Genomic DNA, 13670 nt, shown 5'->3' on the forward strand with positions numbered 1-13670 from the left:
AGAGAATCCTAATTGAAGTTTGGCCTTATTAACATTCTTTTCACCTTTACCTACTGTTATTCCTTAAACAACAAAAATAAAACAAACAAACAAAATCTGATGCATCTAGGAAACAAAGACATCAAATTGTATATGTCAAAAGGAATAAGAACAAAAAGAGGAAAGCTAGAGAACAACTGACTCTGAGGTTAAAAGGAAAGCTACTAAATGCAAAGAATGCACAGGCAATCATGCCTATAACAAGCTCAGAGTAAAGATAGCAGGCCTGAGCCTGCCGCTTGGGAAAAAGTGTGTTAATGCAATTATAAAGCCTATAAGGGAAGCGAACTCCCTCATTATGGCACATGCCCCATATCCTAACACTGCTCCCTCCTGGCCTCAGTCTGTACCTGGAACAGCCCAGGTGTTCAGCAAAGGCTAGGCAAAGGAGTGGTGATGTGGGAACTTACAATGATAAAATCACCATGAGCTCTGCCTTTACAAGCTTCTTAGCACCACACTTGCATAATATTTTGAAATTTCATTATTACATTAATTGAGTAAAGAAGATAGTATATGTGATTAAAATAGCAAAATATAATGAAGGTTATGACTTAGGCAAAAATTAATTGTACGGGGGCTCAGAAGAGGGACTGATAAATGACAGCTAGGGAGGCTGGAAAGAAGGCATCAAAGAGCTGAATCTGGATAAATAGGACAAAACCCTATGATCCTCCTTCCCTCCTCCAACACCTTTTTTTTTTTGAGACAAGATTTAACTCTGTCACCCAGGCTGGAGTGCAGTGGTATGACTGTGGCTCACTGCAAGCCTTGACCTCCTGGGCTCAAGTGATTCTCTTGCCTCAGCCTCCCAAGTAGCTGGGACCACAGGTGCAGCTAACTTTAAAATTTTGGGTAGAGATGAGGCCTCACTATGTTGCCCAGACTGGTCTCGAACTCCTGGGGTCAAGCAATCCTCCTGCCTCAGCCTCCCAAAGTGTTGGGATTACAAGTGCGAGCCACCGCGCCCGACCCTTCCAACATTCTTGAGAGGTACTGTTTGCTTGGCCCTATTCTAGTATCATCCTCTTTTAAGGAGTTGGCTGCACACTTAGGCAGGTCTAGGCCAGCATGCGAAACTGGAGGCTCTTTTTTCCTCCATGAACTTCACAGTTTGATGGCCTCATTGGATAGTGCTTCCACCTACACTCACCTCTCTCCTTCAGGCCTTGCTGGGAGACAGGCTATTCAGCTGACAATTTCACTCAGGGTTAGAGGTCTAATGGGTTATGCATTATCTGCCCCTTCAAGAAAGGAGAAAGTCATTTGCTGCTGCTTATAAAATGCCCCTAACCTACAAGAATGACACTAATGGCAGAATTTTGGGGGCGGCGGCCATCATCCAGAAAATGTTCTTGGACTTAAGTCCTTTTGGAACTCCCAGACCTCTTCAGAGAGATCTAGGTTGAAAAGGGGCTAACTCTAAATGTGTTTGACTTTGACATTACATTTTTTAACAAATAAGTATTTGAAAAGCCAGAAAAATCTAACAATGTCAGGGCTGCTGGGTATGGTGGCTCATGCCCATAACCCCAGCACTTTGGGAGGCTGAGATGGGTGGGTCACTTGAGGTCAAGAATTTGAGACCAGGCTGATCAACGTGGTGAAACCTCGTCTCTACCAAAAATGCAAAAATGAGTCAGGTGTATTGGTGGGCACTTGTAATCTCAGCCTGTAATACGGATGCTGAGGCAGGACTGCTTGAACCCGGGAGGTGGAGGTTGCAGTGAGCCAAGATGACACCACTGCACTCCAGCCTGGGTGACAGAGTGAGACTCGGTCTCAAAAAAACAAAACAAAACAAAAACAAAAAACCCCAGGGCTACACTTCCATACAGTTGGAAATGAGAGCAGCAGCAGGCCCACTTTAGAGGACTGGATGCCCCCAGGTCCCTCAGGCATTTCAGATCCCTGCCTGACTCTGCAGGTGCAAGTTTGCAGCCTTGGGCTGGGATGCTCAGCAGCTCTAGGCACAAGTGGGGGTGAAATCATCCAGGGCTGCTACCCCATTTGTTACACAGGCACCCAAAAGGCAGGGTGAGGGTGAAAATTCTCTTTGAGGACTCTGTCCGTTTTTGTTTTTTCTTTTGAGACAGGGTCTTGCTCTGTCACCCAGGCTGCAGTACAGTGGCACGATCACGGCTCACTATAGCCTCAATCTCCCAAGCTCAAGTGATCCTCTGGCCTCCCCAGTAGCTAGGACTACAGGTGCGTGACACAACGCCCAGCTAATTTCTGTATTTTTTATAGAGACAGGGTTTTATCAGGTTGCCCAGGCTGGTCTCGAACTCTTGGGCTCAAGCAGTCGGCCCACCTCGGCCTCCCAAAGTGCTGGAATTACAGGTGTGAGCCATCATGCCCAGCCTGTCCCTTCACTTGTTTTCCCACCCTACTCTCATGGTACCTAGGTCTATTTTCATCACCGGAGGCCATTATCCATGATCAGTTACCAGGAAGTCACGAGAGAGACTAGAAACAATGAGATTGGATTATTCTTCTGCCCACCCACTGGGCATTTGGAGCTCAGTGCTCACAGAAGTGAGTTGACAGAAGCCAATTCACTTGAATAGGCTGCACTGCATCCTCTCTTTTTTCACAAGCCCCAAGAACACATCTAACAACTGGGCACATCAGGGGAGAGTGGCCCAGACCCAAATTCCATGCTTGCTGTAGTCATTTTTATATTTAAACCCAGTTTAATGTCTTAATTCCTGGGGATTCAGATTCTTTGCATTGGGTTTAGATTCATGTCTTGGGGCTTTTTTTTTTTTTTTTTTGAGACAGGGTCTTGCTATGTTGTCTAGGCTGGCCTCAAACTCCTGAATTCAAGTAATCCTCCCACTTCAGCCTCCCAAGTAGCTGGGACTATGGATATGTGCCACTGTGCCCCATTAATTTTATTTAACTTTTTTTTTTAAATTACAGGAGCTATATAGTTTACTTAAGTACATACAATAAAAAAAGAAAACCCACTCAGGATATCTCTGGAGATGATTCCTCTTAGTTTGATATTCTTCTATTCACAAATACACATTAATTTTCTTGTATAAATATGGCCATATTAGACAGTTTTATATTTTTCACGCAGCATTCTAATTTTAACATCTTCCCACATTTTTAGATGGTCCATACTATACCGGCTAAACAACATTCTGTTTTATGGATTAATATAATTCCTTTTTCTAATTGTCTGTTCTTAGACATTTGGTTTGCCCAAACTATATAAGCAGAAGAAAGTCTTGTTCTTTTTGCCACAAATTGAGGTCCAGAGTGGGTGGATTGTGAAACTGCAGGTAGACTCTACAACTCTTCTCTTAGGGTAAAAGCGTAATATAATTTTTCTGAAGTGGCTTTTCAGGGAGAAATCCCTATTGCTTTTTGTTTCCTCTCCTGGTGCACGAACCACCATGAAAGACTTTCACTTCATCTGGGAAGACAGAATCCACAGGACAGGCTATTTTCATACCTGACATGATGTGGCATGCATATTAGAAAACCTGACTTTCCATTTTCTTTTGCCTTTTATACGTATCTCTCAGCATTCAATCAGATAGGAGTTATACGTACTCTTGGCAAAATAGCCACCTGGTTATTTTAAAATTCTTTCAGCAGGGAGGCAGGCAGGGACTAACCTGCCCACTCTGTTGGAGGTGGAAAATACTCTGTTCTGGGAGTCTGGGTCCCCGCGTCCCAAACACTGTTAAAAAGACAATAATCTATGCCAGTCTGGCTCTAGCAGGCTAGGCCTTTTCTCACTGGGGTTAACAGGTTTGTTTTTACCAGAGGGTGTTGTGAAGATTCCCAGGGTGATGCCAAGAGCATTTGAGGGAAAAAATACAACTTTTGCTCTTGACATTTTAGATCTGAAATGGACTTTCTGTTCTAGTGACTATGAGCCTGCCCAAAGAAAAAGTGACTTCTTAGAACAAATAAGGAAAGCAAGTCTTGGCTGGTGCGGTGGCTCACGCCTGTAATCCCAGCACCTTGGGAGGCCGAGACGGGCGGATCACTTGAGGTCAGGAGTTTGAGACCAGCCTGGCCAACATGATGAAACTCTGTCTCAACTAAAAACACAAAAATTAGCCGGGCAGGGTGGTGCACGCCTCTAATCCCAGCTACCCAGGAGGCTGAGGCAGGATAATCGCCTGAGCTTGGGACGGGGAGGTTGCAGTGAGCTGAGATTGTGCCGCTGCACTCCAGCCTGTGAGACTTTGTCTCAAAAAAAAAAAAAAAAAAAAAAAGGCAAGTCTTTCATTAGACTTGCTAGTGTACAAAAAGGCAAGGGTTGGATAGGTAGAGAAGTCCTCCCTTTCTAGCTGTGTGGCTTGGGGCAGCTGGGCTGGCCTTTAGGATCTGTTTCTTCAACTGCCAGGACAGAGATACCTATGGCTCCCTCACAGGGCTGTTGCCAAGATTAAGTGGGAACATGTAAATGAAATGCCCGCATGATGACTGACATAGCATCAATCAGTGTTCACTTCCTTCCCTTTTTCTTGACTCTCAGCACTAGTAATTCCTGCAGTATACTAATTCATAAAATAACAAAAGCTACACAACTATGTCACATGCTTAAGATACAAAGATAAATAAGACAGTTTCTCAGTCCTTGTGTACTATCTGGTATTCAATATCTATTGAATAGGGCTAAGCAGCTCAAAGCCTGCTGCAAGACACAGGCAAGTAACAAAAAGTTATTGTAATAATTATAAACATAATTTTGATGCAATGAAAAAATGTGCTATGGGATCACAGGGGAAGAATATGGACAGGGTGCTATAAAAGGGTCATCTAACTCCTTTTAAGAGAATTGGGGAAGAATTTCTAAGGATGGTTTTGATGGATGAGTAGAAGTGTTCAAGTGGAGCAAGAAAGAAGATGGTGGTAGCAAAAGGCAGAAGAAACAGAATGAGCAAAGGCATGAAGGGCAGAAGAGGTATGGTGACAAAGAAATGAAGCAGGAAAGGTAAACTGTGAAGGACTTCCTATGCTATTCCGAGTCTGGGCTTTAATCTTTAGACCAGCTCATCTCAGACTTTAATGTGCTAAAGAATCATCTGCGACACTGTTAAAATGCAGGACGGATCTGTGGTATGATAGGGCCTGAGATTGTGCATTTCTACCAAGTTCCCATGGTGGTGGAGCAACAGGTCCATGGGCCATATGATGGGTAGCAAGGCTCAGACAAAAGAGAGTCAAAAGATCCCTAAAGAGGAGAGTGACATGATCAGATTTATTTGCTAGGATAAGCTCACTAAGCTACAGTGTGGATGATGGACTGGAATTACAGGTACTTTCTACATTCTTATTTAATGGTGATTCCCACAATATCTCCAATGACATAACACAAGAGGACTGCAGACTCTTAAGAGCTGGAAAGGGTCATAGAGATAATGTGGTTGAACTTTCTTTGGAGAATATGAAAGAGAGCCTTTTTTTTTTTTTTTTTTTTTTTTTTTTTTGAGACAGAGTCTCGCTCTGTTGCCCAGGCTGGAATGCAGTGGTGTGATCTTGGCTCATAGCAACCTCTGCCTCCCAGGTTTAAGCAATTCTCCTGCCTCAGCCTCCTGAGTAGCTGGAACTACAGGTGCGCGCCACCACATCCAGCTAACTTTTGTATTTTTAGTAGAGACAGGGTTTCACCATGTTGGCCAGGATGGTCTCGATCTCTTGACCTTGTGATCTGCCCGCCTCGGCCTACCAAAGTACTGGGATCACAGGCGTGAGCCACCGTGCCTGGCCAAGAGAGCTCTTAAAAGGTGACAAGATCTCCCCAGGGTCAGAGAGCTACCTGATGGCAAAGCTTGGATCGTTTCACTAAGATCTACTTATCCATGTTCTTTCTGCCAGCTGCCCTACTCCAGGACATCAACTTATATGCAGAAAGCTGAATTGTTACTGAGCATTCATTGGAATTGAGAATAAAGGATGTAGGGAAATAGTCCTTGTTCAGCCACACAGAATTATGGAGGATATGTATACTGTACATGCCAGGTTAGGAGAACTCCCACAATGGCAGGTCACCTGGCAGTATTTCCAGGTATTAGATTCCATGTGCCCCTTCCATCTCGTGTCTTAGAAACATGCCAGAAGTGCAGATTCCCTTGTGGGTAAGTACATTAATGCGTACATGTTCTTGGTGGGTGTTCCAAAACTACTTTGTATCTACAGGAATGTTTGATGAAGCAGGTGGTGGGAGAAAAGGGGAACTAACACGGCTCACATGCCTACTCTGTGCTATACACTGACCTACACTATTTAATTTGTTTCTTAAAGAGCCTACACATAATGCATTCTTTTGATTTCACACCTCAAGAACAGTAAGGTTCCTAGAAGAAAAACACAGAACTGATGAGAAAATAGTAAAATGGAAGCAGCAGGACCACAGGTTTTTGGGAAACGGAAAAAGATCCAGAAAAACAGTCATTTTAGTTATCTCTAATCATAGGATGTGGCCTTCCAGGAAAACAGCAAAACAGGGAGGAAGAACACACTGATGTTCTCCATGGGTCCCTGATGAACAAACAAAACTGTTTTAAGAAGGCACTTCCAGGATAAGAGGGGTCTTATTAAAAGGTTAAAGTAGCATGGACCAGATGCAGTGTTAGGAGATTACAGGCAGGATCTCACTCTGTAACAGGAAGTAAATCCTGCCGATTCATGCAATCACATGTCTTCTGTTTTGATCTGCGAACAAGTGACTGATGCATTGAGAAACAGCTGATGCCAGTCTTTCTTAAAACTTGTGGAAAGGGGAAGTAACAGAAAAAAGTTATTAACCAGCTGAGTAATCTAAATGCCATACCAGCAAGAATCTTATTTAGACCTAGTAAGGATGTGATTTTTCAGGGATCTTAGAAGCCAGAAATCTTGGACTCATTGGAGTCTCTAAGGCAGAACTGCAAAATGGCCAGCTTTAAAGGAGAATACTAAAAGACATAAGAAATTTCATCTCCTTTAAAGGGGTAAGATGAAGGTTTATAAATTCAGCAAGACCAAAAAGAAAGTCCCTTGTAAAAGGTGTATTAAATACATCTTCCTTTTGCCTCTGTCTTATGCCATAAAGGCAGTTCAAACTTTTTGACCTAAGTGCATATTGACCCTGTGCTAAGCACTGTTGTATGAATTATCTCATTTAATGCTTATAATTCATTATGTAGGTATGATTATTATACTACACAGAAAGAAAGGAGAAGATTAAGCCAGCATTCTAACTGTTGTGGCAGCCTGACTCTTCTGACGAGTCAAAAACATACAGATCCAGGAGGTGGATGAACTCTCTTTTGTCGGGGTGATGTTCAAGGAAGAGTTATACACAGTGCATGGCTCCCTAAGTCACAGGGCCTTTTTATTATCTGATTTTTGAGCAGAAGGACTGCCACTATATTCATCTGGAGGTCAAAATACTTGCTTGGGGTAATGATTAGTCAACAATGAACTGTTGTTACTTCCCTTCCCCCGCTGCTCAACATCTAGTCAATGTTGAAATGAGGCTGTAAACATGAGTAAGGAGTCCATCTTGCAGATAACTTCCCACTTTCCTTAGGGTAGGACATTTTTATCAAGTCTATGAACAGCCTGAAGTGGAATCATGCTGATGTCTAGAGATAGGATCCTGAGAGGGGCTAGATCAGTGTTTGATATCCAATTATGCTAAAATGGGATTTTTATCCAATGCTACTGGTGCTGTTTAGAAAGGCCAGAGCTGTCGTGAAATCCAAGGAGAATTTGCTCTGTGGCTCTACAGACACAGAGAGAAAGGCAAGCTGCCATTTCTCACCTTCTCCCTTTCTGCAAGGTGATATAGTGCTTCTTTGACTTTGGGGTCAGAGATATAATGCCTCCTCAGACTTGGGGATCAGAGGTAGTGCAGAGGGATGACAGACAGAAGCTGCCTTTTGGCAACAGTTCCACAGAGATGCAGGGTCTTAAGTGACTGTTGTTACAAAGAACTTTTCTCCTTTTTGGTTGAATGAGAACTGATCCCCTCAAGGCCCCAAATGATAGTTACCCATTCTCAGTCATTGGCGTGATGGTTGCAGCCACAAGACCCTGAAGTTTCTTCTTTGGGAAGGCCATTGAGCTGCTGGTAGGTCTGGAAAACATACAATGTAATTTCTCTCTTTCTTCAAGGAATGTCAATGATAAAACTCCCAGGCAAAGTTCGTTTCTAGTTTAGAACTGTAAAATGTGCTTACAAGTACACAAACACACAGAGCAAGTACAAGATGGTAAAATTTTAGAGCTTAATTCTATTGAGGAGGAAACTTTAAGACAGGAGAGGGTAGACCTGAGAAAATACTATGTGGACAGCCTCCCATTTTATCTACACAGATGATGGAAGCAATCTAAATCCTCAAAGGATAGAGGTAAACAGGAGCAGACCCAAGAAAGAGCTTGAACCTAACTCAGGTAAGTAAAACATACAGTGAATTATAGTCATGCCTCAGTATACACAGAAAATTGGTTCCAGGACCCCCATGTATACCAAAATCCATGCCTACTCAAGTCACGCAGTCAGCCCCAGCCTGGCATATGAGAATTCTGCATCCTGCAAATACTGATTTTCTATCTGCATTTGGTTGAAAAAAATCTGTGTAAATGGACCTGCACACTTCAAACCCATGTAATTGAAGGGTCAACTGTACTATTACTTAAACTGAAATATGGTCATAAAAGGGGACATTTTCTCTTTCCACTGTCTTCATTCTTAGAATCTCACCTAAAACAAACCTGACTGTCTTAAGGTTTCATCTTGATTTACATAACTACCTTCAGATTTACCTAACTTTTCATATCCTAATTTTGCCCAGTTTTGTCCAGTTTTCCTAGTTCTAGTTAACCATGTAGACTGCATATTAACACCTTCCTCTTCCCTACTAGAGCAGGCTCCCAGGACAGGGATGTTTCATTTGCCTTTGCTCTCTGCAGTGAGCCCTCTGCTTGACACCAGGTGTTCAAGAGAGAAGAGTATGTGGGTGACTGAACGAGGTGTTCAGACTGTGGCTGGACGATGGCTTCCGCAGACGGGGAGCTCACTGCTGAATCAACCTCACACCACTCATTTGGGGCCAAAGGATCTCTCACCATCTGGCAGAGAGTGTACCTGCCCATAATCAGTGTAAAACACTCTGGATGGGCCACAAGAAGCAACAGAGCAGACTGGTTAACAGCCTGGGTTCCATAGGCAGACCACCTGGTTCAACTCACAGCTCTGACATTTGCTAGTTATAGAAGCATTATTGTTTTCTGAGCCATAAGACATAAAAAGCCACAAATGCAATTCCAAACCACAAATTTAATGTCTAACAATTGAAAATGAAAATAAAATATAATCAGATAGTATTTGATGACAATTCTACAAAAGACAGTGGCCTTGTAGCAAATAAAGAGATGTCTATAGGTGACCAACAAGAAGGGTTATGCTATAGTTCTGACATTACTGGCACATTCAAAAACCCAATGCCCACTATACTTAAATCTAATCCACACAATGTAGTACTTAGTTATGAGCTATCTTATTTTGTTTGCTCTTCTAATTGTTCATCTTATCTTCCCAAATAGGAGAACAAACTTCTGAAGTACAGCGACCATACCTTCTATTTTTCTTCCCCAAGTCTTGGCTCAGGTAAGCCCTTGAGTAACACTGACTACTTTCAGTAGAAAGACAACATGATACTTTCCTTGCAAACAGACATGTTCCCAGCAATAGTTGCTGTTGCTCCTAAAATCAAGTCCTGCATGTAGCTTTGCTCTGTATTTCCTAGTTCAAACATGAGACTAAAATCAGATTGGAAGTTCAGAAAGATAAATCCAATAACCTGGCCCATGGGAAAACACAAGATAAGAAATCATAAGATGTGGCTCTAATCACTCTTTGAGCTTCATGTGACCACCCTCGGTCCAAAAGCATGCCACTTAGCCTCTGAGCCTTAAGGCCCATAACCTAGGCCATCTCCCCGCCGGGAGGGATGTTTAAGCATCAAAGAAGATTGATGCTATGCCTGCTGTCTATCTTCACCTAACACTCCTACAAGCATCTCGACTTAACATGCCAAAAGGGAACCTGCCATCTCCTTTGTTCCTTATTGTAGAGGGGCGAGAGGGCCAGCTCTGGAGTCAGACCTCATGGATCTGCATCCTGGCTCTACCACTTACCAGGTAGGTGACCTTGAGCCCATTAAGTAACCTCTTTCTGCTTCAGTTTCCCCTTCTGTAAATGAGGATAATACTAATTATATTTCATACGGTTGAGAGAATTAAATGAACTAATTCATGTAAAGTAATTAACAATGCTAGACACATAGTGAGTACATGTTCAGTGCCCTCCATGAAGTCTTGCCTGATGTGTATAGGACAGTAGGAAATACTATCATGCCCTTACCAGCATCATCTTCCCAGTTATCTTTGCTCTGCTGGTGCCTCCTTTCCAACCCTCACTACTCTTGTCTATTTAGGGACTAAGTCATTTCAATTCTGTTATCTTCTTCCTCTGCTATTCCTCCTTTCCTTCTTATGACTTTATAATTTGCCTCTTTGTTACCTCTTATCTAGACAAATAGGCAAAACCCCAGGTCCACGGGGCCCAAGAAGGTTCAAGTGATAAGAGTCCTGAGAGCTTGAGTCAGCATTAAACATCTCCTAAATCCAACACTACTAGGCTGTTCGGGCTAAATAAAACTCCATAGTCTTGTGCTTTTGCCTGCATTTATTTCACACTAAGGACAGTAACACTGATGTTCTTAGATTCATGAGAAGCTCAAATTTTTTTGGCAGTTTTATGTGTGTCTTTGATGGAAAGAAATAAAACTAATTACCACAAATGTAGTTTGATTAGTTCAAAAATTCAAAACACAGGGTCCGTGGGAGTGTAGGATAGGGGTTAGGAATCACTGTCCTAATCCCTCGTCTCTTCAATCCACACCAGCTGTCAGGTTAATCTTCCACTAAAACCAGCATTCCTGGTCTTGTCTTTGTCCTGTTTAGAAAATGCTAGTAGGCTAAAGACCCAGCTCCCTGGGGTCTGGGTCTCTGTTCAAATCTTCATGCCTGCACTGCACTTGCCCAGCGTTCTGTTTGCTGTTCCTCCTACCTACCTTTCACTGTCTGTCTGCTTGCCTTTGTTCCTCACTTCAATCTTTTCAGTCTGACCAGCTTTTAAAGCTCACTTTATCCATTCCAGCAGCTATAGCTTAAAAACAAACAAAACCAAACCAAAACAAAACACCTCATTTTAAAAGCCAGGGGACTCCCTGGTACCCGAGCCGAAAATAATTTCTTAAACCTCAGAATTCCCCCAAACGCTGGCTTTTCATTAAAAACCTTACATCAGAGTTATTAACCAGGGTGGTTTCGGCTCCTCTCCTAGACTGTCTGCCATCTGGGGGCAATGACAGCTTCGAAAATTTCTTTGCACAGAGCAAATACACTAAACAAGTAAAAGTTTGCTGCCTTTGCAAACTGTGAAATGCCTACAAGAAGAAATGGGACAAAAACGACTTTGGCCGGTGTGAGGGCTCACTCCTGTAATCCCAGCAATTTGGGAGGCCGGGGCAGGCAGACCACCTGAGGTCAGGAGTTCCAGACCAGCCTGGCCAACATGGCCAAACCCCGTCTCCACTAAAAATACAAAATTAGCTGGGCGTGGTGGTGCGCGCCTGTAGTCCCAGTTACTCAGGAGGCTGAGGCAGGAAAATCGCATGAACCCGGGAGGTGGCGGTTGCAGTGAGCCGAGATCGTGCCACTGCACTCCAGCCTGGGCGACAAGAGTGAGACTCTGTCTTTAAACAACAAAAGCAAAAACAAAAAAAAAAAGTCTTTACCAGAGAATGGTATTTTTAAGATTCAAGTTTTTAATAAACTTGGGAATGTTATACTTTGAAGCGTAACACAGAATTACCAATATTTATAAGATTCAAGTTTTAGATAAACTTGGGAATGTTATGCTTTGAAGTTTTCAGAGCTAGTAGCTAAAGAGAATGGTTCAAATGTTCTCCAGCCTAAGGCTTAACGTGAATTTAGAATATTATTATTGAAACATTGGGAGGGGGTATTACTCTTGAAATCTTATACCTCCATCCACAGATAAGAACACTTAGTGCAAAGAATTAAAGCTGCCTAAGTCAAATTATTTTTCAAATGGCAAAGTTGTTTTTTCAAGAGACAGAAAGTGGGGGTAGAATATACCTCCCGGCAGAGAATAGCTTAAGCGACAGGTACTCAGAGAAGAGGAAATACAAATAGGGATTTTTTTTAAAAGCAGAAAACCATTAATTTCTCCTAAAGTGAAGGGGGGATGTATCAGATTTAACTTTAAGCTCCCTTCCGCTCAATTGCTAACTCTATTTTTGAGGAAAGGACCTTCGGATACCCGGCAGATATGCTGTCTGCAAACAATCCGGGGAGGTGGGTCCTTCTGCCCTGGTCTATCCCGACACTTCTCGCATTCACACCTTTCCCAGCTCTGTTTCCTAGCGTATCTGCCTTCCCCCTTTCCTCCGAGTCCGCCACCGTCTCACCCACCCGCGAGTCAGGCCCCGGCGCCCCTCCACCGAAACGCCCAGGTTGTCTGGCCGTCTGCGTCCGTCGGTCCTCGCCCGCGCAGTCGCGGGCCGCGCCCCCCCCCCACCAGGCCTCCGCTCCGTCCGTGCCGCCGCTCCGCCACGCAGGGGCCGCCGCGCTTTATATCCGCTGCCTCCCGTCCCGGGCCCACGTGCCGCCACGCCAGGGAGCCTGGGGGTTGTAGTTCTGCGCCGCCGCCCGCGAGGCGCGCCCGGAACCGCCGGCCCCGAAGCCCCGAAACCCCGAAACGTTTTGCACACCCGGAGTCTGCTCTTACCCGGTGTCACCTGAACAACGTAGGCTGAAGTGACTCCGGCGCAGCTCCCCGGCTCTCCGAGGATCGCGAGCATCCGAACTGGCAGCCGGGTGCCCGAGAGCACGCCGCTCACCCGCGCCACGCTGAGTGCAAACCTCTCCCTGCCTCGTCTGCAGGCCAGTCCTTCCCGCGTGCGGACACCTCCTGGGCTCCGCTGCGTCTTAATTTTCCTTCTTTTGCGCAGGGCTCTGCAATCCCCGCTATCTCCTGGTTCTGCGTTGTGAGGTTTGGGCTGCTGTTTCCGAGGCGTGCGGAGACACCCCAACTGCCCATCGGCGTTCAGCTCTCTTCCGGCTGACGCCGCTGCACCAGCCCTGCAGACTCTCGTGTTAAGGATTGATGAGCGAATTTTAAAGTGAATTATCTACTCATACAGGAGCTTTTCTGGCTTCCTTTGGAGAATATTTGAAAGAGTTTTGAAAGGGAAAAGTATTTTTAACCCAACCGCCTCTACTTTCAGGAATATCAGGAGTCTGTTATTCTAGGATCATGTACTGTGTTAATAAATCAGGAACAGAGCCAGAGACAAGTCCTCAGTCTTCTCTTGCTGATTCGATTCCACCTCAATTTTCCGTAAAAGGAGATGGCTGATGCTTATTATTACATTTAGAGAAACTAAATTGTTAAAAGGGCTTTCCAGTTTGCAAAATGCTTTTAAATGTATTCTAATAGTTCTTGCATGGCACAGAGCACCAGAGATAATAGCTAATAAGTACTGTGTTCAGTGCTTACTCAGCCTGCACCATTCTAGCCGTTT

The 13670-nt window shown here is 44.1% G+C and overlaps 1 protein-coding gene across 6 annotated transcripts in view; it reads right to left on the reverse strand.

Annotated features, from left to right (window-relative positions):
• The window catches only part of NPL (N-acetylneuraminate pyruvate lyase), a 39301-nt gene extending 26276 nt beyond the window's left edge, over positions 1–13025 (reverse strand). The window contains exons 1-4 of one of the 6 annotated variants that reach the window (XM_050766432.1): positions 12559–12699; positions 11133–11227; positions 10195–10249; positions 8048–8131 (exon numbers count right to left, since the gene is read on the reverse strand). In XM_050766432.1, the coding sequence (XP_050622389.1) occupies positions 8048–8115 (68 nt within the window). In that variant the 5' untranslated portion in view covers positions 8116–8131; positions 10195–10249; positions 11133–11227; positions 12559–12699. Of the gene's footprint in view, positions 1–8047; positions 8132–10194; positions 10250–11132; positions 11228–12558; positions 12735–12884 lie in introns of those variants that run through there. The other 5 variants (XM_050766463.1, XM_050766453.1, XR_007720777.1 and 2 more) reach the window with 5 other exon arrangements.
• Between the last annotated feature and the right edge of the window lie 645 nt (positions 13026–13670).

This window comes from Macaca thibetana, chromosome 1 (assembly GCF_024542745.1).
Source record: "Macaca thibetana thibetana isolate TM-01 chromosome 1, ASM2454274v1, whole genome shotgun sequence".
Taxonomy (NCBI): domain Eukaryota; kingdom Metazoa; phylum Chordata; class Mammalia; order Primates; family Cercopithecidae; genus Macaca; species Macaca thibetana.